The 23,374-nt window shown below is 39.4% G+C and overlaps 1 protein-coding gene across 1 annotated transcript in view; it reads left to right on the top strand.

The window, feature by feature from the left end:
• Positions 1-23,374, top strand: part of SLC24A2 (solute carrier family 24 member 2) — a 111,000-nt gene that overhangs the window by 77,108 nt on the left and 10,518 nt on the right. The window contains exons 4-6 of the mRNA XM_075019677.1: positions 4,529-4,624; positions 6,310-6,398; positions 22,805-22,933. Coding sequence (XP_074875778.1) covers positions 4,529-4,624; positions 6,310-6,398; positions 22,805-22,933 — 314 coding nt within the window. The remainder of the gene's footprint in view (positions 1-4,528; positions 4,625-6,309; positions 6,399-22,804; positions 22,934-23,374) is intronic.

Here is a 23,374-nt window from a genome sequence, read left to right as displayed (position 1 = left end):
TATATTAATACTGTGCCTATGCTTAAGTAATGCTGTTGATATTCAATGTCATCTCAGAAAGCACTCCTCATGAATAAATAATCCAGGACCATACTGTAGCAATAGCAAAAAGCGAGTAGCAAAAATCTTCCAGTAGCAAAAATAGGAAAGAAAACTCTTTGTCTTTAGGAATATTAACACTGACAAGAGTCTATGATAGTTTACCTTTTCAGATACAGCTGTCCTCATTGTTTTCACGTCTTTCACAAAGCAAGTAATGAATAGTACCTCAGAAGCTGTATTTAGATCAAAGTGTGCTATATTTTGAACTTTCTGTTTGGATTTTCAAAAGTATAATCACTATCACTCTGCATCACACTTATTGACATTATGCGTTTTCCTCTTTCTCTTCCTTTTTTGACTGAGCTTTTTATGCCTTTTGTGCAGAAAGTTAGTCACAGGAACATGTAACCCCAGTTACAAATCCATGGATTTTTTTCTAATATAGTCCATTGTTATCTCCAGGCCCTCAAACCCCGAGTGGAGAGAGGTAGCAAATCTTTCAGTCCTCTGGTGGAGAAGCACAGGCATATCTATTCTTGCTGCTACATCAGAACAATCAGAGACAAAAAGTAATGGTTAAGTTGCAATACACATTCAGATATAGCCTCATGGCCAGAGGGCCGTTGTGCTCCAGGTCTTAGAAACTGATGTCTATTGTTTTGTTTGCTCCTATTTGGTCTGAAAGTGACTTTAAATTAATTGCAGATTAGTCAGGCCCAACTGGGAGAGAAAATATAACCTACCAGTTGGGAAGAGACCTTCACAGTCATCTGGTGCTGTCAAGTAACCTCCACCAACAGCCTATAACATGACAAAACTGCATGTTTTTATTTGATGCTTCTCTGGGATTTTAAAGTTAAAGGAGAAAGCACATGAGGGGGATTTCTGGAATTGATCCATTGTGACCCACTAGTTGCGTTCCACAGCTAGCCATGGACAGGACTGGTAGGTACAGTTCAGATTGCTCAACAGCCGCAGATTTGATATCTTCAGGCTCATGAAAGCTTGGCTATAGCTGCATAGATGTAGTAATCGGCATTTGATCAGAGACTGAAAACTAGACAAATGGTTGAATTTTTTAAACTAGTGAACTTCTGAAGAAAAACTATTTTCCTGCCAAATCAAAGGCTTTTCTGACTTAGGGAATCTGTAGTCTGCAATTTAGATTGTGGACAAAGGATTGGGTTTTTAATATATCCTCGATCAGGAGGAGAATCTCTGCCAGCTGATGCCAGCTGGAGTTACTCATGAAGATCAAGGCATATCTATGTTATACAATACTGATTTGTTTGCATATATTCAAATAAAACCAATTTAGTTTTAAGCTACCTTCTTTACTAATCACCTGGCCTTGATCTGTTCCTTCTACCCCATCCTTTGTAAATTAGAATGAGCTGCAAAATCTGTCTGAGTTCAGCAAATCTAGATTAAGAATTTTCCATAACAGTCTATCCTATTTTGGGTCCAGGGAATCAAGCATTTTCATTCACCTAAACTATCATGATGCCAGATGGTGTGAAAATTACTCTTAGGTAGTCAAACCCATAGTACATGGGACTGTTAAAGAGGAAACATAAGCTACTACCTACTCCTAGAAATATGAACAGTAATATAAAATTCCTATGGATAATTTAATACCCCACCTAAGGATGAGAAAAAAGGCATGACGGAAGATCTGAGCCTAAGGTGGGGCTTTCTGTATATTTCAATGACTTAGAAATATCCTGAGCTGGTCCTTTTTCCTGGTGGCTCTGTGCTTCCCCTTTGCTGAACAAGTTTTGATTTGGTTTGAAGGAGGAAAATGGCAGGGAAAGGGAGAGAGGAGGCATAACTCTGCCGCCTTTTTACATCTCACTGTCTTCATGCAGGCTAGTACTACTGCTTTCCTTAGTTTCATGCTTTTGATAGTTGATATTATGTCTTTTAATCATTTCCTCACACTATTTGTTACCTACACTGAGTAAACCAAATGGAAGGTAATGATGTAAAACAATGCAAGCTGAACCATGCATGTACTGAGAAATAAAAATAAAGCAAAATACAGTTTCCATTTCAAATGTTGAGGTTAATTTCCATGACAGTGACTTATAAGTGTGGAACAGTCTCCTGAATGAAGCGATATAACTTACAATGTTAAAAGTCAGTGTAAGAAATACTTCCTAAAGATGGGAGGAGGCTTTTGGAAATGTGAAAAAAAATTGAAGATAACTTCAATTAAGCTAATCTAAAACAGTGTGAATCTCTGTGGAGACATTTTGTTTTCAGTTCAATAATGGCTCAAGTTTCTCTATTAAAAAACGTAAACCATTTCAAACAAACTCAAACCAGAAGACTAGGATATCCTTATAGAATTCTGCATCACTTTAATTAAACTTTTTAAATTGAACCTTAAATTAAAAGGTCCTACACCATCCTGAAGTAGGTGGCGACATGGATGGTTCCACAGATGTTTTTCAGAAAATGTCTCAGCTGCATCATTTGCATCACTTACGAAAAATGCATTTGTGTATTTGGGGTATCACAAGCCAAATTCTCAAACGTATGAAGCTGAGTTGGAGTCTGAAACTCCAACTAAAGCAATCCTTTAGCAAACTGGCATACGTATTGTATGAAAATTATGCAGGCACCTTTCAGTATCTACACATGCTTCTGGATAAGCACTTTTTAAATGCCCCAAGTGTTTCAGAAGAAGTTAGGAACAGACTTGACTCATAGCATTTCAGCTTAAAATATTTGGAAATATGATTTGCATTTTTCCTTGTTTTTTCTTTCTCTTTTCTGATATCCCAAGTAATTCCTTTTGCTCTCTCTCTTTTTCTTTCTTTCTTTCTTTCTTTCTTTCTTTCTTTCTTTAACTCTTTCCTTCTTCTTCCTCTTCTAACTAAAGTCTCTGCCATTGACCCTATGCACTGAAATAATGAGATGGCTTGCTATTTATGATTGTGTTCTATGCTTAGATACTGTTCTGCAGGCAAATTTACTCTAGGTACCATGTACCAAAAAAGATAATCTTTGCAATGTATTGTGAATGGCTAATTATTTTTTTGGAGCATGATCTGTTTGTGAAAAGATAGGGGCTGCTGAAAGGACAGTACTGCTTATTAAATCTTTGTGGTATTTTTATTAGTTTCCAAGTGATTTGCTGTTGATGAATTAATTCCAGTTCCCAGCACATGATAGCTGCTCTTCCCTGTGGACTGTGCTTATGCTTCTTCATATACAAAAGTGTTGGTACAGGGGTTTGAAGCTTCCATTCGTGAGAAGGGAAGAGAGGATTTCTTTCTTGACTAATGATTTATTATTGTGTATCTTTATTTTAGCTTGGAAACAGTGACTGTTATCCAGCTAACTGAGTTCATTCATGACTTCTCACTGTGACTTCCCACTGTTAATCAATTATACGATTCCATTGAAATATCTTTTGGTCTTAAGCCTACACTGTTTTTGCTGCAGGGACACCAACAGTTTTCAATGGTTTTTTTTAACTGGAGATGAAGAATTAAAACAGTCTTGGGCCCTGTATAGTAATAGTGTTCTTAATTAGAAGTGTACTGTACTACAGCCACCAGTTATACTTTTAAAAAAAGATAAAAAAAGACTTAAAGAGCAATAGCAGTGAGGGTAACAATAAAGAAAGGCAGATACATCATCTTTCTACACAACATAGACTGTCATAAGCTGCCCAAAGAGTCCTTACATATTAAGATCAACCAATGTAGAGGAAGGAGTAAATTAATTTCACTTAAAATTTACCATCCTTGACATTGCCTAGTTTTAAAGTGTCATTTGGACTCATTGGTCAATAAAGAGTGACAGAACCTTGGACCTATCTTGGGACAGGATGATTTGCCCTGGAGACAGTCTAGATGATCAGCTGCATGGTTAAACTCATGGGAAACAAAAAACACCTAGCAGGTTGAGAAGAAAATTTGCCTTTGAGAAGCTGGTATGGAAATCATGTATTCTGGAAATGTTTGCTTCTGCTTCTGAAGTATCTGTAGAAGTCACAAGCACACAGCTAAGTCCAACATGACAAAGTCGACCACAGTCACCATGATGCAATATATAAGTTTATCTGAAATTCTGTGTTACTGTATTAATAATTGAGACCTGAAACTGTTTGTGTTTGTTTACAGTATCTTTATTCATCTGTATTTATCTTCTGTTTAGGCTGAAATCCTACACCAGCACTTTTATAGGCGGAACTTTACTGACTGCTTCTGAAGAAAAATAATAGCTTTTGTCTTCAATTTCTTGTTCAACTTATTGCTGAGTTCTGAGAATAGAAAAAAAATTATGTTTTTATTTCCACTAAAAAAGAAAAAAAGGATATCTGAAAACATCAGATAGTGTTTAATAATATGTTTGCTGTTTGAGGAAGGATGGAAATGGATTACTGGCACTGATTTATGGAGCCTAAGCTATGGCAAAGAAATTTTGCTTCTCAAAATGGCTGCATTTTAATAATGATAATGCTTTCTTTTAGGAAAGTTCAAGGAAAGGGCCTCAATTCTGCATAAGATTGCCAAAAAGAAGTGCCAGGTGGAAGACAGTGAAAGGCAGAATGGAGCTGCTAATCATGGTGAGTGCAGCAGTACAGATTTACCGCCTGTTCCTGAGGGCCTTTTTCACTATTTTATTTTGCTTGAAAGTCCTTAGGGATTAATTTCTCATTCTACTTCATTTATGCTACCTTAGTAAAAATATTCTCATTCCTTATACAAAATAGTATGAAAATTATGGACAGGACAGGAGTTAAGTGCAAGAAGAGAAAGTCAGTTAAGGCATCTGGAAAGCCTCCCAGCAGGGTTGAAAAGGAAAAGTAGTGCTGATTTTGGATATGTGTTGAAGTGACAGAAATAGAGAGACAAAACTTACTCACAGTTTATATGTGCATATTTAATGAATTTATTGAGCTGCTCTGGGAGAACACGTGTTTTATGTGGTATCACCCTTGTCACAAAAAGAAATAACCTTCATATTTAAGATTTGATTTGTCTATCTGCTACTTGCTGAGAGTCATTTAGGCCCATCTATGCTAACTGTGCAAAATTAGCTTACTGTGGTTCTCAATCAAGGGTAAGAATTTGTATTTTAGTTCAAAAGTTCCTATACTAAAAGAAAATCTGTACTATGTCCTGTTTCCTCTACCTCAGCATGTTATCCACATTAGAAAACCAGATGCAAATGTGTCTGATAAAAGCTGAATCATTTTATTAGCTGACACTGTTTCTGACCTTGTGCTATGTTTAGATATTATTTGCTTCCAGAATCAAGCAGTTGGATGGGACAGTCTGTTAATAAACCATAATGCTGGCTGTGGGGTTAAGAGACAACACACATGCACTGAAATAATTACAGATAGCCTGGCACTCACACATAGTGGCTGTGATCTCAGATTTTTAATTTAGAAGAATCTCAGGATAGCAGTAATGTAACTAGACAGCTGTATTTACTTCTGTGCACAAGAGCATACCATAAGGCATGTTGAACTTGAGTTAGACATTTCGTATTGCTATTCCCTGTAACTTTATATTGTCCAAGGAATTTTTGGTCATTGACATTTTTATCTAGTACATACTTAAAGAGATAATTACTGTTTAGAGAATTTCAAGATAGTCAAAGTAAGAATAAATTTGAATAAATTTAGCATCAGAAACCAAAGGAACAATTTTATCCCTTTAATTCCTGTAAAAGTTTAGCACAAGGACTATGGGATTCTGTTTTAAAGATCATCCTCTGTTATTGGATGTTATTAGACCATCCATTTACTCTTTTCCCACATTTTTGCATGAGAAAGAGCATGATTACAGCTTGGAAGTAACTTTACTAATTGCAGTGGTTTCTGTGTTATAAAAGTTATATCTTGTTGAATATATCCCCTCACCTGTAAATGCAACATGTTGCATTCTTTAATGTCTGGGAAGAATGCAATATGTCATTTTTTACCTGAAGTATTAGACTCAGTGAGTTTAGTTAAAACAAAAAGCACTGAATATTGCAAAGAATGTAAATTTTTCTAGGACATGAGTACCAGTAGAATAGTTTATTCAAATGCAAGCTCACTCATAAGAATTTTATTCAAAATGTGTACTAGTCAAATGGAAGACAGAATTTTTGTCTCTCTCTTAAAGGCAGATGTTGGTCCACCTTCAGTATTTGATGATTTACTCAGACTGAATATATGACAGCAGTTTCACTAACAGATTTGTTACTTAATATACTGTTCTGTTGTTTTCGCACTCTTATTTATGGATGATGCCACAGAAAAAAGTGCAAAAGTGGAAGTTGCAGTAACACCACCGAGTGATCCAGGACCAGTGCAGAATGGAATCGCCCATAACGTTGAAGAAGAGGTTAATGTCTTTTTTATTGTTCTTTTTATTTTTATATTGGTAAATATATTGCATGCTTGATTGTGCTTTTCAATGATAGTGTATATCTTAATAGCAAGAAGCTGTTAATATGAGCTGTCTACAATATATTTAATCTTAATTTACAACTGAAACCAATGTGTGGTTTGCCATATTCCTTCTCTTGTGCCCCTGCCCTTCAGTGTAAGGTAAGATGGTAGTCTGGAATGTATTCTTTTAGGAAATGTATTTTTACTTATCAGATAAGATGTTCACAGCCCTAAATGTAGCTAATGGAAGTTGCTTGTCTGATCATCACATTGCACAAAACCTGTTCTCGTAAGAGGGTAGCCTGTCATGTTGTGCTTCATGGGATAGTTAAAAGAGGAGTTATACACAAACTTCTTCCCCATCCTGCCTTCTGTTATCTTGATACATATAACAAATTAAGCTGAAGGAGATATAGCATACTAGTGTGTCTATGTTTCTTGTTTCTTCTATATTTCTATGTTTCTTATTGCATATGGTTAAAATTTGCAAAAGAAGTAACTAAACATTTAAATGTATTTATTTTAACATATACCTTTTGTAAATAATTAATAAGTGCATAACTGTGTCTAACTTGCACAGTGGCTACTGAAATAGCTATACAGTTGAGCTAGCTTCTTTCTTAAATAAGTGGTAATTCTCAAGAGTAGCTGACTGAAAAAATTGGCGCTGCCAGGCCCTTTTTTAATATCTTTTAATTTTTTTAAAATTTTGTTAATACCACCTCCATCCCAAGCAAGCAAACAAGTGGAAAAATGCTGGTGAATAGATTTTGCTAAAATTGCACACTGCTCTTTTAGACTGAAACAGCAAAACCTGCATAAAAAGTCTTGTTAAAAGTAATCCTTGACACAGAAGCTTTTATAATGGTTTTGTTTGTACAGTTTACTTCTTAGCTTTGTCCTTAGGCTATAGTGACAGAAGAAAGGTACTTGCACAAGAAAGGCAAGAGATGGCTGAGCAGTGGTCTATACCATAACATGAGCTTCCCCTTATTAAAATTGCATAAGCTGTGTCTCATTTACATACAGCAAAATTGTGCACAAAAGGCAATGGCCATGTTTTGGTTTGATTCATCCCAGGTTTAGGTTTTGATATTTTAGTTGCTTTCACTTATTTATCATTTAACAAAATTGTTAGTCCAAGAGATCATCTTGCCTTTTTCATGACCTGAGCAATATCACTGTAGGTGCAATTATTTTCTTGAGAGGTTCTGCAAGCCACAAGAAAAATTAGAAGTGGTGTAGAAGTAACAGAATGTGTTTATGTCTGTTGACTGCTTCCTAAACACAATTATCTCTCACAAGGAGCATAATTTATACTGAAACATACTTATAACAGGGAGAGGGTATCAATTTTTTTCTGCAAGACTGGGAAAAAACACTGAGATGTATAGTAGGGTGAGTCTTTTGGAGAAGATTCTGTTTGCTTCACACAGCTGGAGGTGGAGAAATGACAAGATGATTCTGGCCAGCTGGTTTGTTAGTGCACCAAATATTGGCAGATAGCTTTAATTCTTCACTGTTTGCCCATAATTTTGTCTCTGGGAATAGAAATTGAGAATCCAAATCAAGGATCTAAAAGAGATGGGTAGGTTTTGATATCCTGAATGATCAGTAATGATAATGAGTCTCCCATGGAAAGGAGAACATTAAATTACATTTTCTGTTAATCTAAGTTGTTCAGACTGACATGCTACTTAAAGATCCTTGTCAGCCCAAAAAGCATTACTCTTACATAAATGAGATGAGTAGAATCTATGTAATAAAAAATCTCAGCACGGCACTTCAACGCTCAACATTTTAAGGTAAGGAAAGATCAATTTTCAGATCCATTTGGATCCTGTTCTGACAGTCCAACCTTGTCACTGCAGTGAAATAGGTCTTTAGACTATTTTTGACTTCAGAAAAAAACCCCAAAACCAAAATCCAAAGCAGAGTGGCTTTTAGACTTCTGTTCTCAAAGGTCAATAAGGGATGACATAGCCTGGTGTAACCTGTTAAGGTGTATGTAAATCAGTCTGTGGGATGTGTGAAAACTCTAGTAGACTCCAACAGAGTTCAGTAGCTTAAGAAGGAAACTGGTCTTGCTTTGTAAGATTTTTTCCACTGAGATTGTTCAGTCAAAACAATGAAAGAAAAGCAATCTTAAGCAATCACATCCCACAGCAATGTCCATATGCTATCATTTTGCATTGTAATGAAGCAGCTTCTAAGCTTGTTCAGAAATCTGCAAGGTCAAGCAGCCTCATCATTCAAGATGATGGTTTCAATTTCAAGCAACTGCAGTGTAAGGAGGGAAAACTATTGCAAGAGTACATTACTCAACAATGTCTTCCTCTCATCTCCCTTTAGACATTTTAAACTTTCAGTGAGGCAGGGTTTGGACATTCTGAAAAACTATTGTGCTGTATCAGAGGTGGGATACATTATTTATCCTTATCCAAATGCCAAGATGGAGCAAGCAGGGAGGTTTGTAACTGATGGAGGAGTGATTCTGCAGATTGAGCTCCATCAGTCTGAAAGAAAAGATTTTAGGTGTCTGCTGTCACGATAAAAAATAGCGATCTCCTAATAACATTTTGGATATTCCCATACTGGGTTCCTCCCCAGGGGCGTTTCTAATTTTTTCATCTTCCAGTGATAACCTGACAGCTGCTGCTATATCAGGCTGCTTCAGTTATTGATATACTGGAACCTATTTTGTAATTTAAAAGTATATGTTGGAATTTTTGAAAAGTTGTAATAAAAACAGCCTCCTCATCCATGTAACAAATAAATAGGTCTCTGTGATACTTAGGACCCTACTTTGCTGTGAGGTTCACTGCCTAGTCTGTACTGTACAGGGCCCCTTCCTCAATGTATTGCCCAGCTTTTTGTTCACAGCTTCCTGATACACGTACCCAAGCTGTGGCGCCGCTCTGAAGCTAAGACTGGGCTATTCAGTTTCCTTCTGCTTTGTATATTGACTTCATGGACACTTACAGGATTAGTCCTCGTTTATAGAAGTGTAGGCAATGACAGAATCACACTCATAGCATTCACGTGACCTTTTTCTTTGGTGAAGATTAGAATTTGAGGAAGGGAAATCGGTCACTGCCCTCTCAAGCTTTCTTTCTAGCTTTTCTAAACTTTATGCAGACACTATGTACCCCTAGGAAATGGCGTATCTTCAGACACAATGGTATCGGTTCTAAGAGCAGCTCTGTTCAGGGAAGTAATACTGAAGGCACTGGATAGTATGCCAGCCAGTCCTCATCAACCGTTTCTCCTTCTCGTTCAAAAACTCACTCATTAAAGCTGAGCGACAAGAACAAACTCATTACAGCTCAGTCTTGACCTACAAATGGTCTTGAATTTTGATCTTTTTGTGAACAAATATTCTCCATTTTTCCATTTCCATTTATGAGAGCATAATTTTCTGCTGTTCTGTGAGTAGCATTCAATCTGGTGGCTTGAATTTTTCATGATTTTTCCTTACTCCAATTCAAAAAGAAGTGCTGTAGTGTCAGAATTTGAAAATATAGTATAAAGTTGCTTCTCTCCAATTTTCCTCTTGTATATGACCAAAGATACAGTTTTGTGATCCATAAGTGCTGTTTAGAAAATCTCTTAAGAAAACTTACCATTAGCGCCTCCATGTCCCAGTGATGGTCATTTAGAACTCAGAAAATTAAAGACACCATCCATCCTGAGGAACCAAGCTGCAAATATGCCTTTGGAGGAAAAATGTTGTCCTAAAAACCGTGGGCTGGGAAATGGGTGTACTCACATAGCAGGTGTGCTAGTTCTGGCTGGGTTAGAGTCAATTTTATTCATAGTAGCCTGCATGGGGCTATATTTTGGATCTGTGACCAAAAGAGTGTTCAATAATACAGGTATGTTTTAGCTATTACTGAGCAGCATTCACACAGAGTCAAGGCCTTTTCTGCTTCTCACCCCACTCAGCAAGGAGGCTGGGGGGGCACAAGAATTTGGGAGGGGACACAGCCGGGACAGCTGACCCCAACTGACCAGAGGGATATTCCATGCCTTATGATGTCATGCTCAGCATGTAAAGCTGGGGGAAGAAGAAGGAAGGGGGGGATGTTCAGAGCTACGGCGTTTGTCTTCCCAAGCAACAATTACATGTGATGGAGCCCTGCTTTCCTGGAGATGGCTGAACACCTGCCTGCCCATGGGATGTGGTGAATGAATTCCTTGTTTTGCTTTGCTTGTGTGCACATCTCTTGCTTTACCTATTAAATTGTCTTTATATCAGCCCACGAGTTTTCTCACTTTTACCCTTCTGATTCTCTCCCCCATCTCACTGTGAGGGAGGTGAGCGAGCAGCTGCGTGGTGCTTGGTTGCCGGCTGGGATTAAACCATGACACAGATCATCAAGTATTCCTTAAGCGTGTTTACAGTGAGGATACAGAAGACATGCATAGGGATCTAATTCTTTCTTCTCCATTGTCAAGTTCCATTATGATCTTCATGCTTTTCCCCTTGCAAAACAAGCATACATAGTCATATTTGTGTTTTTTCTTAGTTTTCACTGGTGCAGATTATGGTGCCTGGGTCTAAATCCCTATACACAAGCATTTTAGTAATATGAAGTTCTGTATTGGAGTTAGAATTGTCTGAAAGTAAGTACATTAAAATTTGTATGTTCCACTAGCACAAAGAGAATATGCAAAAAAATCCATCTTATAAAACCCGTATTCTTTTAAAAGTATGATGTTGAGCAAAGTACTGCTGTGAAAGGAAGGTCTCAGGCTAGACTGCAAGAACAGGGGAAAAAAATAGCTTTTATGTTGTAATTTAATTTTCATATATTTGTAAATTAAACTTCTTCTTAAAAGAGCATAATACTCCAAATGCCATGATTTAGTTTTTCCTTATATCTCTCCTGGTTTCTTTAGGGTTTTTTTGGTCATCTTTATATTTTTTCCCAGACTCTTATTCTTTCCTCCTTTCCTTTTTCAATTGCACAAGGCTCAAACACTACACAAGACAGAGTCGAAGACACTGTCAGTCAATGACTTTTCACAAGATTTCATGAACTAGGTGAATTTCACTTTATTTCCTTTTCTTTTTTTTTTTCCTTGTAATTTCTTCATTTGTCTCATCCAAACTCCACTGTCTTGCTTTTCCCTTTTTCCCAGGCCCTTAACTCCATTCTTCTTACTCTACTCTCCTGCAGGGAACCTTATCTGTCCCCTTGCTAGCCCAAGCTCTTCAGCAACAAGATAAGCTCTGTCCTGATGCTTCTTGCAGAAATTCAAAAAGGCTGTCCAGAAAGTGTCCCCAGCAACCCAGTCATTTGTCCCAGATAGTTAAGACTCATATAATCCCACTCCCACTGTAAGGAGCAGCAGATCTCCTACACTTTGATAAAACTAGGATCCTCAGCTGAGAAGGACAGATGGCTATGGTCTCCTTCCCAGCCCCTAACCAGCACAGCAGGGAACAATACCTCCTCCCACCATAAGTCTGTAAGACATTCCTGCTTCATTTGCAGCCAGAAATTGCTTTCCCTCCTGCTGGATATTGCATCTTCCTTGGGGATTTTGTTCTACTTACAACATTCTGTCTCTTAACCTTTAGCAGGTTGCCACAAAGGAGAAGACTGTTATATAAAACTTCATAGAGTGGTACCAAGAGTGTATGAGAAAATGAAGGAAGACTAAAAGGACGCTGACTATCTCATTAAATGTTTTATAGGGTATCCTTCAGAGAAATGATCCTTCTGAGAAGTCGAACTGTCGTCCCTGCCCCCCCCCCCCCTTAACAATCATTTGATTGTGTTCAGTCATAGCCGTTTTAACCTGTGGCTTTCTTAAAAATAGCTTCCAATCTGAAGATAACACCTTTTCCTCCCACCTACACACACACATGCACACACACGCATATACACACGCGCACACATACCCATGCACACACTTTTACCTGTTTCCATGGAAACTCCACTGGAAAATGTTTACATGCCAACCATGTCAGAGATAACTTTTCCATGAAAATATACAGCAACTTGTATGTTGTAGGAAAATACCACAAATGCTTTATTGTTTTCATTGGATGTAACCCGCTTACCTGGGCAACAGTGTGGTAAAGCATGTTTTGCCTTCCCCACCGAAGAGCAGCAGCACAGTGTGCTGTGTTTCAGGACAGAGCCCCTGGTGGGGACAGATCTCCCCTGGCCTGGAGTACTCACTCTGTTTGCATCAAATTAGCATGATGTGAATCTGAGCAGCATTGTGTTCTCTGCCTCAGGCTATGATTCTGGGCTATATTAAACATTTCTGTTTCATAGCAAGAGGGTAGAGGTGATTAGACCAGCCTTTGTTGTAAGGCCATTATATATTCCAGCATCACTGGTATTTGTTTGATCATTAAAAATAAATTTTCCAAAGCCCAAACTTTTTTTCAGTTGCCACACTCAGTCTAAAGTAAATGCCTGCATCTTGTTTGCCTGTATAGCTCTTTGTAAATTAATGAGAATGGCTCTGCCATCAAAAGGGATTGATCTTTATTTTCCCAAGGCTTCTCAGTTGCCTATTCCACATTTTCTTCTGCAGTATACCAGTTTGCCTTACTTGAAAACTAGGACAGTGAAAAACAGCATGAAGACAAAGGCTTATTCTTCAGATGTATCTCCATCACACCATAGCAGTTACTTCTCCTGGTGGGCTGACTGCAGTTTTGACTATTATATTCTGAGTATTTCTTTTCAAATTGCCTGAAGAATGCTGGCAGTAACATGGGCATAAAAAACTGCATATAAGCTCCAGGAGCTCTGCTTTCAGGTATTTGTGTAAAAGCCCAAGAGGATACAAGCAGTAATAGCAGAATCTGGAGCAAATACCTACTTGAGCCTTGGTCCTTCACATAGGCTCCACCACAAAGGTAGCTCTTCCCAGTGAGTTCGCAGTGCAGAGAGGGTTAATACAAATTAGCTGCCCTAAGAAGAGTATCCATATATACAGAATGCATTCTGAAAGCTCAGGGATTTAATTTTACTCCCTGCTTGAATTTTACTCAAGAATTCATGAGGAAAGACATTGCGTTCTGTCTTAACTACCAATAGAAATTGCATACTACTGTACTGGCTTACTATCTCACCTTCTTTCACATACTTTTTTTCCAGATGAGAGGTAGGAGAAGATAAATGCGCGATTCAAGTTACAGACAAGAAACAGAAAGCAGAGACTTGGGGCTGTTCATAGTATGGCTCCAATTGCCTTTGTCCTCTGCCTTTCTAGTGAAATAAATTAATGTGAGATTTGCTATTTTAAAGAAGAAAATCCATCTCGGTTCTGAAAATCAGTACTTACCTCTGAGACAGGCAACATTTTCAGACATCATAATTTTTTCTTGATGCACTTACTGTGAGAAGTTGGATTGTACAGAGCTCTTCATTTCCGAGAAAAAAAAAAGCTCAGCAGTCTTTTGCAGCACTATCAGGCAAAGAAATAAATTGCCTTTTTATAGATGGTACAATATCTGTACTTTAGCATAAGCAAATTATGCTGCAGATAGTTCCTATCTGCAGTTTTCTTTCTTCTGGAGTCCTAATGCTAATTCTGTATTGATTAATGATATCAGAAATCAAAATGCACAAGAAATGTACAACCATGAGAATTTATAGCTCAGCTCTTCAGCTGAGTTGGGCTAACAGAATAACCGTCAGCATATAATTCATATGCTATAGCTGTTACACAATACAGACTAGTTGGTAAATAGTGGCAGATTCAGTATTTCAGCTAAGTTTGAGGTGGGTCATTGTACTTGTTTTCCATTTTGTCCTACTGTCAGGAAACAGGTATAAAAATGTGGTTTGATGTTGTGCCAGAAAAACAACTGTTTTTCCTAAGATAATATGAGCATAAACATCCATTGAGATGATTTTCTGATGTTTGCTAGAAATAGTGACTACATTGTGACTTTGGCAGATGGAGTTTGCTATAAGCTGTTGTTTATAAACAAAAGAGTTATTGACAAAATGTCACCATATGTTTATATTGTTTATATAATGTGAAACACACCATTGTTTCCTCTGTTTGGAAGAATTTTCTTGGGAGACTGGGAAAAGTTGTCTGACCAGTCCTGAGCAAACCACTAAGAGGTTTCTGTGGATTACAGACAAATATTAGATAGAAGTTCTTGGATGAAGAACTTGTGAAGGATGGAGCATCCAGAGATTTGGTACCTTTTTCATTGTTTGTAATGAGTTACATAGAAGAACTGAAGTAGCAAGAAGAGGGTTATGAATATGCATAGATTGGTTTACAAGAAAAGAATATTTGTTACAGATGTATAAAAGAGAACACAGAGCGAAACAACATTTCTAATCTTATTTTTTGAAAATATGGTATCATAACTGTATTTTTTGTAGTTTAAAGATGTACCTCATTAACCCTGGTAGAATATGCAAAGGGAGCATTTTCCTATTAGAGAATTAATTTGGTTATAATTATTGATTAATATGTACTAGGGTACTACATCCATCCCATCTAGGCGTGAGTATACATGTGATATTCAGCACTGCAAATGCATATGTAACAAAAAGACAGTCCCAAGCAAGAAAAAATGAGGATACAATAAATAAAAGACTAGAAAGAATTATGACAGCTAATGAGAATTTCATAGAAACACATTAATGACTATTATATATGAAGATCTAATGCAGCTTACGTCTAAACCTTTAATGACCGATTAAGGGATCAGTAGCAAAAGTAGTTTTCTCCTTTATCCTTCCACTTCAAGAAATGATGAGGGAGGAAACAGGAAGACCCAGCAGATCAATAACTGACTCTGAGACTGGTGTCACTGGCAGAATGTTGTGGTTTTTGATCATGGGTTGGTCTACATGACACCAGGCCTGCTGTCAATAGACATGGTATACCTGTCTCAAAGGGGGAAAAGGATCTTTGCCCAGGAGTTAGCTGGGCTCATTGAAAGAGCTTTAAACTAGATTTGAAGGAGGAAAGGGATAAAACCAGGCTCACTAGAGATAAGCCTGGGGTTGGCACACCAACGTTTGAGGGATGGACAGTGTGTTAACAAGGTCCTTCAGTCTACTCCACAATGTGCTGAGTACACTGGAGGACATTTGAAATGTCCCTGTACTAATGCACACAGTACCACAGCCATCTCAGTGGAGGTGGGGGTGGAGATCCACACAACATCAAAGATGTAAGGGTTGTCAATGCATTAGAAACCACTGAAGCACCTGGGAACAGTCACACAGGGATTAGGGCTTCTTCTCCCAGAAAGGTGGCAGGATCAATAGCCCAACTGAAGTGCATCTACACCAGTGCATGCAGCATGAGCAACAAACAAGTTGGAAGCCATTGTGCAGCAGGAGGACTATGATGTAATTGCAATCATGGAAAAATGGTGGGATGACAACTGGAGTGCTGCAATGGATAGCTATAAACTCTTCAGAAGGGATAGGCAAGGAAGAAGAGGCTGTGGGGTGGCCCTGTATGTTAGGAAGTGTTTTGACTGTCTAGAGCTTGATGATGGTGATGAAAGGGTCGAGCGTTTATGGGTAAGAATCAAGGGAAAAGCCAATAAGGCAGAGATCATGGTCTCTGTTACAGACCACCCAACCAGGATGAAGGGACAGATGAAATATTCTATAAGCAGCTGGGAGAAGTCTAGCCCTTGTTCTCATGTTCAACTTATCAGATGTCTGCTGGAAATACAATGCAGCAAAGAGGAAACAGTCTAGGAGGTTCCTGGAGTGTGTAGAGATAACTCCCTGATACAGTGGGTGAGTGACCAACTAGGGCAGACAGCCCGCTGGACCTGCTGTTTGCAAACAGAGGAGGACTTGTGGATGATGCAGTGGTTGGAGTTTGGAGGCTGTCTTGGGCTTAGCGACCACAAAATTATAAGAGTTTTCAATTCTTGGAGAAGTAAGGAGGGGGGTCAGCAGAACTGCTACCTTGGATGTCCGGAGGGCAGACTTTGGCCTCTTTAGGGGCCTGGTTGACAAAGTCCCTTGGGAGGCAGTCCTGAAGGGCAAAGGAGTCCAGGAAGGCAGGACATTCTTCAAGAAGGAAATCTTAAAGGTGCAGGAGCAAGCTGTCCCCATGTGCCAAAAGATGAGCCAGCAGGGAAGATCACCAGCCTGAATGAACATAGAGCTTTGGCTGGAACTCAGGAAAAAAAAGAGTTTATGAACTTTGGAAGAAGAGGCAGGCCACTCAGGAGGACTACAAGGATGTCATGATGTTATGCAGGCAGAAAATTAGAAGGGCCAAAGCCTAACTAGGATTTAATTTGTCTACTGCAGTAAAAGGCAATAAAAAATGTTTCTATAAATACATTCCCTACAAAGGGAGGGCTAAGGAGAAACTCCATCCTTTATTGGATTTGGGGGAAAACATAGTGGCAAAGGATGGGGAAAAGGCTGAGGTACTTAATGCCTTCTTTGCCTCAGTCTTTAATAGTAAGACCAGTTCTCAGGGCATCCAGCCCACTGAGCTGGAAGACAGGGACGGGGAGCAGAATGAAGTCCCCATAGTCCAATGTGAAATGGTTAGCAACCTGCTACACCACTTAGACACACACAAGTCTATGGGGCCAGATGGGATCCACCCAAGGGTACTGAGGGAGCTGGCAGAAGGGCTCACCAAGCCACTTTCTGTCATTTATTCAGCAGTCCTGACTAACCAGGAAGGTCCCAGTTGACTGGAGTTTAGCAAATGTGATGCCCATGTACAAGAAGGGCTGGGAGGAGGATCTGGGGAACTACAGGCCTGTCAGCCTGACCTCGGTGCCAGGGAAGGTTATGGAGCAGATTATCTTGAGTGCCATTACATGGCATGTACAGGACAACCAGGGGATCAGACCCAGTCACCATTGGTGTATGAAAGGCAGGTCCTGCTTGACTAACCTGATCTCCTTCTATGACAAGGTGATCCATTTAGTGGATGAGGGAAAGGCTGTGGATGTTGTTTACCTGGGCATTAGTAAAGTCTTTGATACTGTTTCCTACACCGTTCTCCCAGAGAAACTGGCTGCTCATGGCTTGGATGGGTGAACTCTTCACTGAGTAAAAAACTGGGTGCATGGCTGGGCCCAAAGAGCTGTGGTGAACTGAGTTAAATCCAGTTGGCAGCCAGTCACAAGTCATGTTCACCAGGGCTCAGTACCGGGGCCAGTTCTGTTCAGTATCTTTATCGATGATCTGGATGAGGGGATCGAGTGCACCCTCAGTAAGTTTGTAGACAACACCAAATTGGGTGAGAATGTTGATCTGCTTGAGGGTAGGAAGGCTCTACAGAGGGATCTGAACAGACTGGATTGATGGGCCAAGGCCAGTTGTATGAAGTTCAAAAAAGCTACATGCTGGGTCGTGCACTTGGGTCATAACACCCCCATGCAACACTATAGACTTGGGGAAGAGTGGCTGGAAAGCTGCCTGGAGTAAAAGGACGTGGGGGTGTTGGTTGACAGCTGACTGAATATGAGCCAGCAGTGTGCTCAGGTGGCCAAGAAGGCCAATCACATCCTGGCCTGTATCAGAAATAGTGTGGCCAGCAGGACTAGGCAAGTGATCATTGCCCTGTACTTGGCACTGGTGAGGCACTGTGTTCAGTTTTGGGCCCCTCACTACAAGAAAGACATTGAGGTGCTGGAGCATGTTCAAAGAAGAGCAATGAAGCTGGTGAAGGGTCTAGAGAACAAGTCTTATGAGGAGCAGCTGAGGGAAATGGGGTTGTTTTGTCTGGAGAAAAGGGGGCTGAGGGGAGACCTTATTGCTCTCTACATCTACCTGAAAGGAGGTTGTAGTGAGGTGGGTGTCTGTCTCTTCTCCCAAGTAGCAAGTGATAGGATGAGAGGAAATGGCCTCAAGATGCAGCAGAGGAGGTTTAGATTGGCTATTAGGAAAAACATCTTCACTGAAAGGGTTGTCAGGATCGGAACAGGCTGCCCAGGGAAGTGGTGGAGTGACCATCCCTGGAGATGTTTAAAAGATGTGTAGACATGGCATTTAGGGACATGGTTTAGTGGTGGGTTTGGCAATGTTAGGTTTATGGTTGAACTTGATGATTTTAAGGGTCTTTTCCAACCTAAATGATTCTATGACTGTATGAATTTGTGGAAGGTTAAAAAATATGCCACATTCCAATACTTCTTCCCTGAGTGCCCATGTCTGACCATTGCCAGAAGCAACATACTAGTGTAAATAGGCCTTTGGTCTTGCTTAATATGGCTGTTTCTATCTTCTTAGTCCAGTCAGTCTTACCATATTTTAAAAATCTGTAGAGATTTTACACTACTTTATCCTCTCCCACCTCCAAATCACATATTACTTACCAGACATCAACTTTTAAATGCAGCCAGGGAAAAGGTCTTCAGATGATCATGATCATAAGAGAAAGTGATATTGGTGCTAGTCATTTCTGCCAGGAACAGTATTAATGTGTTCAATGACTATCTAGAACACTTAGAATTAATGTTATTTGTAATAATATAAATAAAGTGTTCATTTCTATGTTCATTAGCATATTCTGGACAATCCTTTCAGAAAAGTCACCAAAATGGACTTGGAAATGAAGAAGAACCATGATTGTACAGTTTCAGATTTTACTTGTCTATAGTATGACCTGTGTTTTTGTGACAGCAGTTAAATTTAGGTTCACATGAAACTGAATAGATACTGGATTATCATCAGAGTTCATAATGTCAACTAATGCAGGTTTCCCATATGTTCACTCTAGTATCTTTATAGCAGGGAATGAGTTTTAGGGTGGTACTCATTTGCATATAGATGGGTACGTAGTACCACCTGAGCTGGCCTAGAGGAATGGAGATTTTTACACAGTGGTGGCAGGTATGTCATAAACGAGCAGAATATTCTCCACTTCTGATGCAGCATGTGGAGGTCAAGTGAGACACCAGAAGGTAACTAAAATGTCACCACCATATGCATGTTTAGGAAACTGAATTCCAGTGTGTATGTCATGTTATCATTGTGTTTTTCTTAGCATTGCAGAAGAGAATCATACTGAACATTGCACGTACTGAGTTTTCATTATGCAGACTAAAATAAGTCAAAACTGTGGTTTCAGTATTAGTTTGTACAAACTGTGAGAATGCATATTCAGTATGTACATTGCAGATAGGCTGGAGCCACAGACAGTGCACGCAATCTCTGCCATAAATCTGTGCTGAGTCATTTTATATCACTGCCGCTTAGTCCAGAGCATGACGCTCACATTTGCGTGTTTTTATAGCTGCCAAAATTATTTCCCTTTCATGTCTTCAACCTCAGAGGATAGTTCAGCATTGCTTTGAAATTCATGGAAGCTAGATTTACAAATAAGTTGAACTTCCTTACTTCCACTGATTTTTGGAAAGTCAGCATTTGAAAATCAGATGCTGATTCCAGTTTACAAAATAGGAAATGGAGACCTAGTCTGTAGCATCTGTAATGCATCCTGGAGTTAAACAAGTGAGGAAAAAGGTTTTATCCCACTGCACTGTGAGCTCAAGTTTGGCTTGAGCCAAATTTGGGATTTGGGAATTTGGGAATAGTTTTCTTGGTGAGAAGGATGAGGCTGTACAACCTGAAGGTGAAAAGATCTCAAATGGATGGATCAAGGTTTCCCAGGAGACATCTAGCAATCTCCATATGTAATTCTTTGTGGTCCTTTGCTAGAGCCACTCATGTTGCCTGTGTGCTCATGCTGGCCCAATGCTGTTTGACACAGCCATGAGACCAGAATAAGGCCCAGTGTTGAAGTACAGTGTGTACTGGTACAGTACTGCATGAACCAACTTAAGCATTAATTTCCATACATTTTGCAGACTCATGTGCAAACTCAGACTAATGTAAAGCTTTTGTTGTGATTAAATACAGTTGTTAATCATGCCTAATCTCTAAAGATGGCAATTCAGGAAGTACTTTGTCACTCAGTGCTGTTTATGAAGCAGTCATTTATGGAGCTTTATTCCAGCTGAGTCCGCTGCTTGAATTATACACAGGCCACTCAGAAAAAGTTACCTAGGCAACCCTTCAATTGGTCCTTTTGTGCTCAAATTTTACCTCAGTCATCATGTTTCAAAGCTGAGTGTCCATCTCAGATTGATTTTCCCACCCCAAGAACATCTACCAGAATGGAAAAGGGATGGATTTGGTTTTTATGAAGTAGCCCCACAAACTCCTGCACCAGTCCAGTCCCCCAAAATTCAGACTTCAATAGATTGCAGCAGTGAAGTACAGATCATCTGCCCACTTTGGTAAAGAGCTGAAAGCTAAAGGCAAAAGCTAGCCTCTTACGTTGCTTAGGAGCCCCATAAGTACTGTGTGGAGTGTGGCAAATTGTGCCTATGTACGTTTTAAAATCTTAAACTATTATATAACCTGTTCACTTTACTGTTGTCCTACAATCATGCAACTTGGGACTTTCACAAAGTGTAGGGGTTAACAAAATACTGTCTTCTGACATAACTGTGAAAGTAGCTGCAGCCTGTCAATGTGTCAAGAGGTAAATAGGGATTTGCTTCCAGTCCATTGGTGTCAGGTGATACTGTCATAATGGAAGAGCCTGAGCTAATTAGTTGGACTTACTTGTGTAGGTACTGATCAGTTCAGGTAACTGAGTAGTTGAACAATTCAGGAGTTCATAATAGTAGAATAATAAAGACCAGTTATTCAGTTGAAATTAGCAGTAAGTAGAAAATATTTTGAACAATACCAACATATGCTGACATTTCATCAGTAACTCTTTTGCTTAGAAAAAAATAACTGATGTGATCATTCAAACGACTGCTTCTTATAGCATTGTCATAAGGTGTATTTAAGTGATCTTAAGACAGGGCAATAACTAACAAGAAACCTGTATTATAAATCTATGGGAGGGGTAACTTGCACACTGCAGAGAGGACTGAAATCTCAATTATTATCTTTTTGCAAAAGAAGAAAAGAAGAACACTACCTGAAGAAGTAGTTGTATACCTCTCATGCTCTCAAACACAGTTTTCACCACGTACTCTTTTTTGGACTTCTTTAGCTTTCACTGAGCTCTCTAGAAATTTTTCCACAAGCTTAACAGGGTTTGCATTACACACATATATGTGAAAGAACCCTTTAGGCCATTTTTTTCTGTTGCCTTATTCTGTGGCATAAGTTAGATCCATGTGCAATTCTGGAGTGATCGCCTACCTATGATAAAAGTTAAAAAGGTATTTTAATACATTCACCCAAAAGACTGAATCATGCTCACTTTGCTTTCTTTCTGTGGCAGTCTAAAAGGGCTCCATTTTGTTAGCAGAAGCAGTCTAAGGAAAGAGAAGTGTGTGGCAGCCAAAAGGTTTTCTGTCATGGGAGAAGGTCCCTCTACACCTACTCTGTAATGGACATGAGAACTGAACAGCATACACATAAAAGGAGAGTAGAGATTGATGTGAAGATCAGCTACACAAATAAGAGAGGAATGTCTTCCCTTTAGCTTTAGTACCAAGTTGTTAAGAAAACTGCTGTGTTGTGGCTGGGCTAAACATGAGAGGCTCAAGCTGGAAATAAGAGATTGCCCATGAGGACAGCCCGGCAGTGGAGCTGGGGCCCAGGGAGGTTGGGTCATCTCCATCCTTGATGGTTCCACAGCTTGACTAGGCAGAGCGCTGAGCCAGCCTGGTCTGACCCCTCAGCTGAGCAGTGGAGCTCCCAAGGTCCCTGCCAGCCTGAAGTACCTTGTGGTCCTATGGACAAGAAAATCTCTCTCTCTCTCTCTCTCTCTCATAATAATAACTTTTAAAGTTACTCACAAAAGCTTAAAAAGTTAGATATATATTTACATATATATTTACATATATATGTATTTATGTGCATATATTTGTGTACACACACATGCACATACATTATCTCTGTCTCTATCTATCTCTATCTCTGTCTCTGTCTCTGTCTCTATCTCTATCTCTATCTCTATCTCTATCTCTATCTCTATCTCTGTCTGTATGTGGCCAGGCTTGATGCAGTCCAGACCAGTTTTGACCCCTGACTAGACTAGGCCACATCCCAAAGGAGAGCCTGTGGGAAGACATATCAGAGGCACAAGATTCCCCTCCAGGGAGAAGGCACAACTCTGCTCCATGCATCCCAAGGGACCAGCATCACTGTCAGCATAGCCACAGACGAATGTGCTCAGGCAGCCTGTGCTGCAGGGGTATCTCATAGTCTGGCCAAAATCTTTTTACTCTGTACTAGCTAATGTTGTTAGGTAGGCACGGTGTTAATGGAATGTTTTCAGGCCCCATGGGTTCTCGCTGAAACACAGCACAGTCCTCAGGACTCCTCTTTAAAGAATCCATAACCTCATTCACCCATTTCAGTATTCTGCTCACTGCAGCTTTTCTTACAGAATGAAGAGGATGAGGACCAGCCTCTCAGCCTGGCCTGGCCTGACAGCCCACGCAAGCAGCTCACCTACCTTCTTGTGCTACCCATTGTTTTTCCACTGTGGGCTTCTCTCCCGGATGTCAGAAAACCTGTAAGTAACTGTTGTTGTAAGTCAGTGTGTTCTGCACAACAGAGTGGCTCTTTAGCTAAATGCCAAAAAAGGACTGTAATGGATTTATGTAAAAATAGGGCTAATGATTTTGTTTAATATTTTCTTTTTTGAAGAAGAGGTCACACATCAGTCTTCAAATCTTCAATTGTGTGCTTATGGGCAACTGGTTGGTAACAGCTCTATAAAGATTGCTCTTTGTATTCACTAATATTTTATGACACAAAGTGAAAGCTCTTAATACTTCTTCAGGGCCTTCAAATCTGCGTTTCTAGATCTCCACTGAATATCACATAAGTGCTGAGGAAGTCTGTCATCTGCAGTGCCCTAAAGGGTATGACTGGAAAGATTTTAGACTGTCTAAATTTTCTCTGTGATTCAAAAATAATGATACGCATTTCTCTTAAATGCATGTTCTACTAG

Source organism: Buteo buteo, chromosome Z, assembly GCF_964188355.1.
Source record: "Buteo buteo chromosome Z, bButBut1.hap1.1, whole genome shotgun sequence".
NCBI classification, from domain to species: domain Eukaryota; kingdom Metazoa; phylum Chordata; class Aves; order Accipitriformes; family Accipitridae; genus Buteo; species Buteo buteo.
Note: the sequence above shows the minus strand (reverse complement) of the source record. Positions and strands in the feature narration are given on the sequence as shown.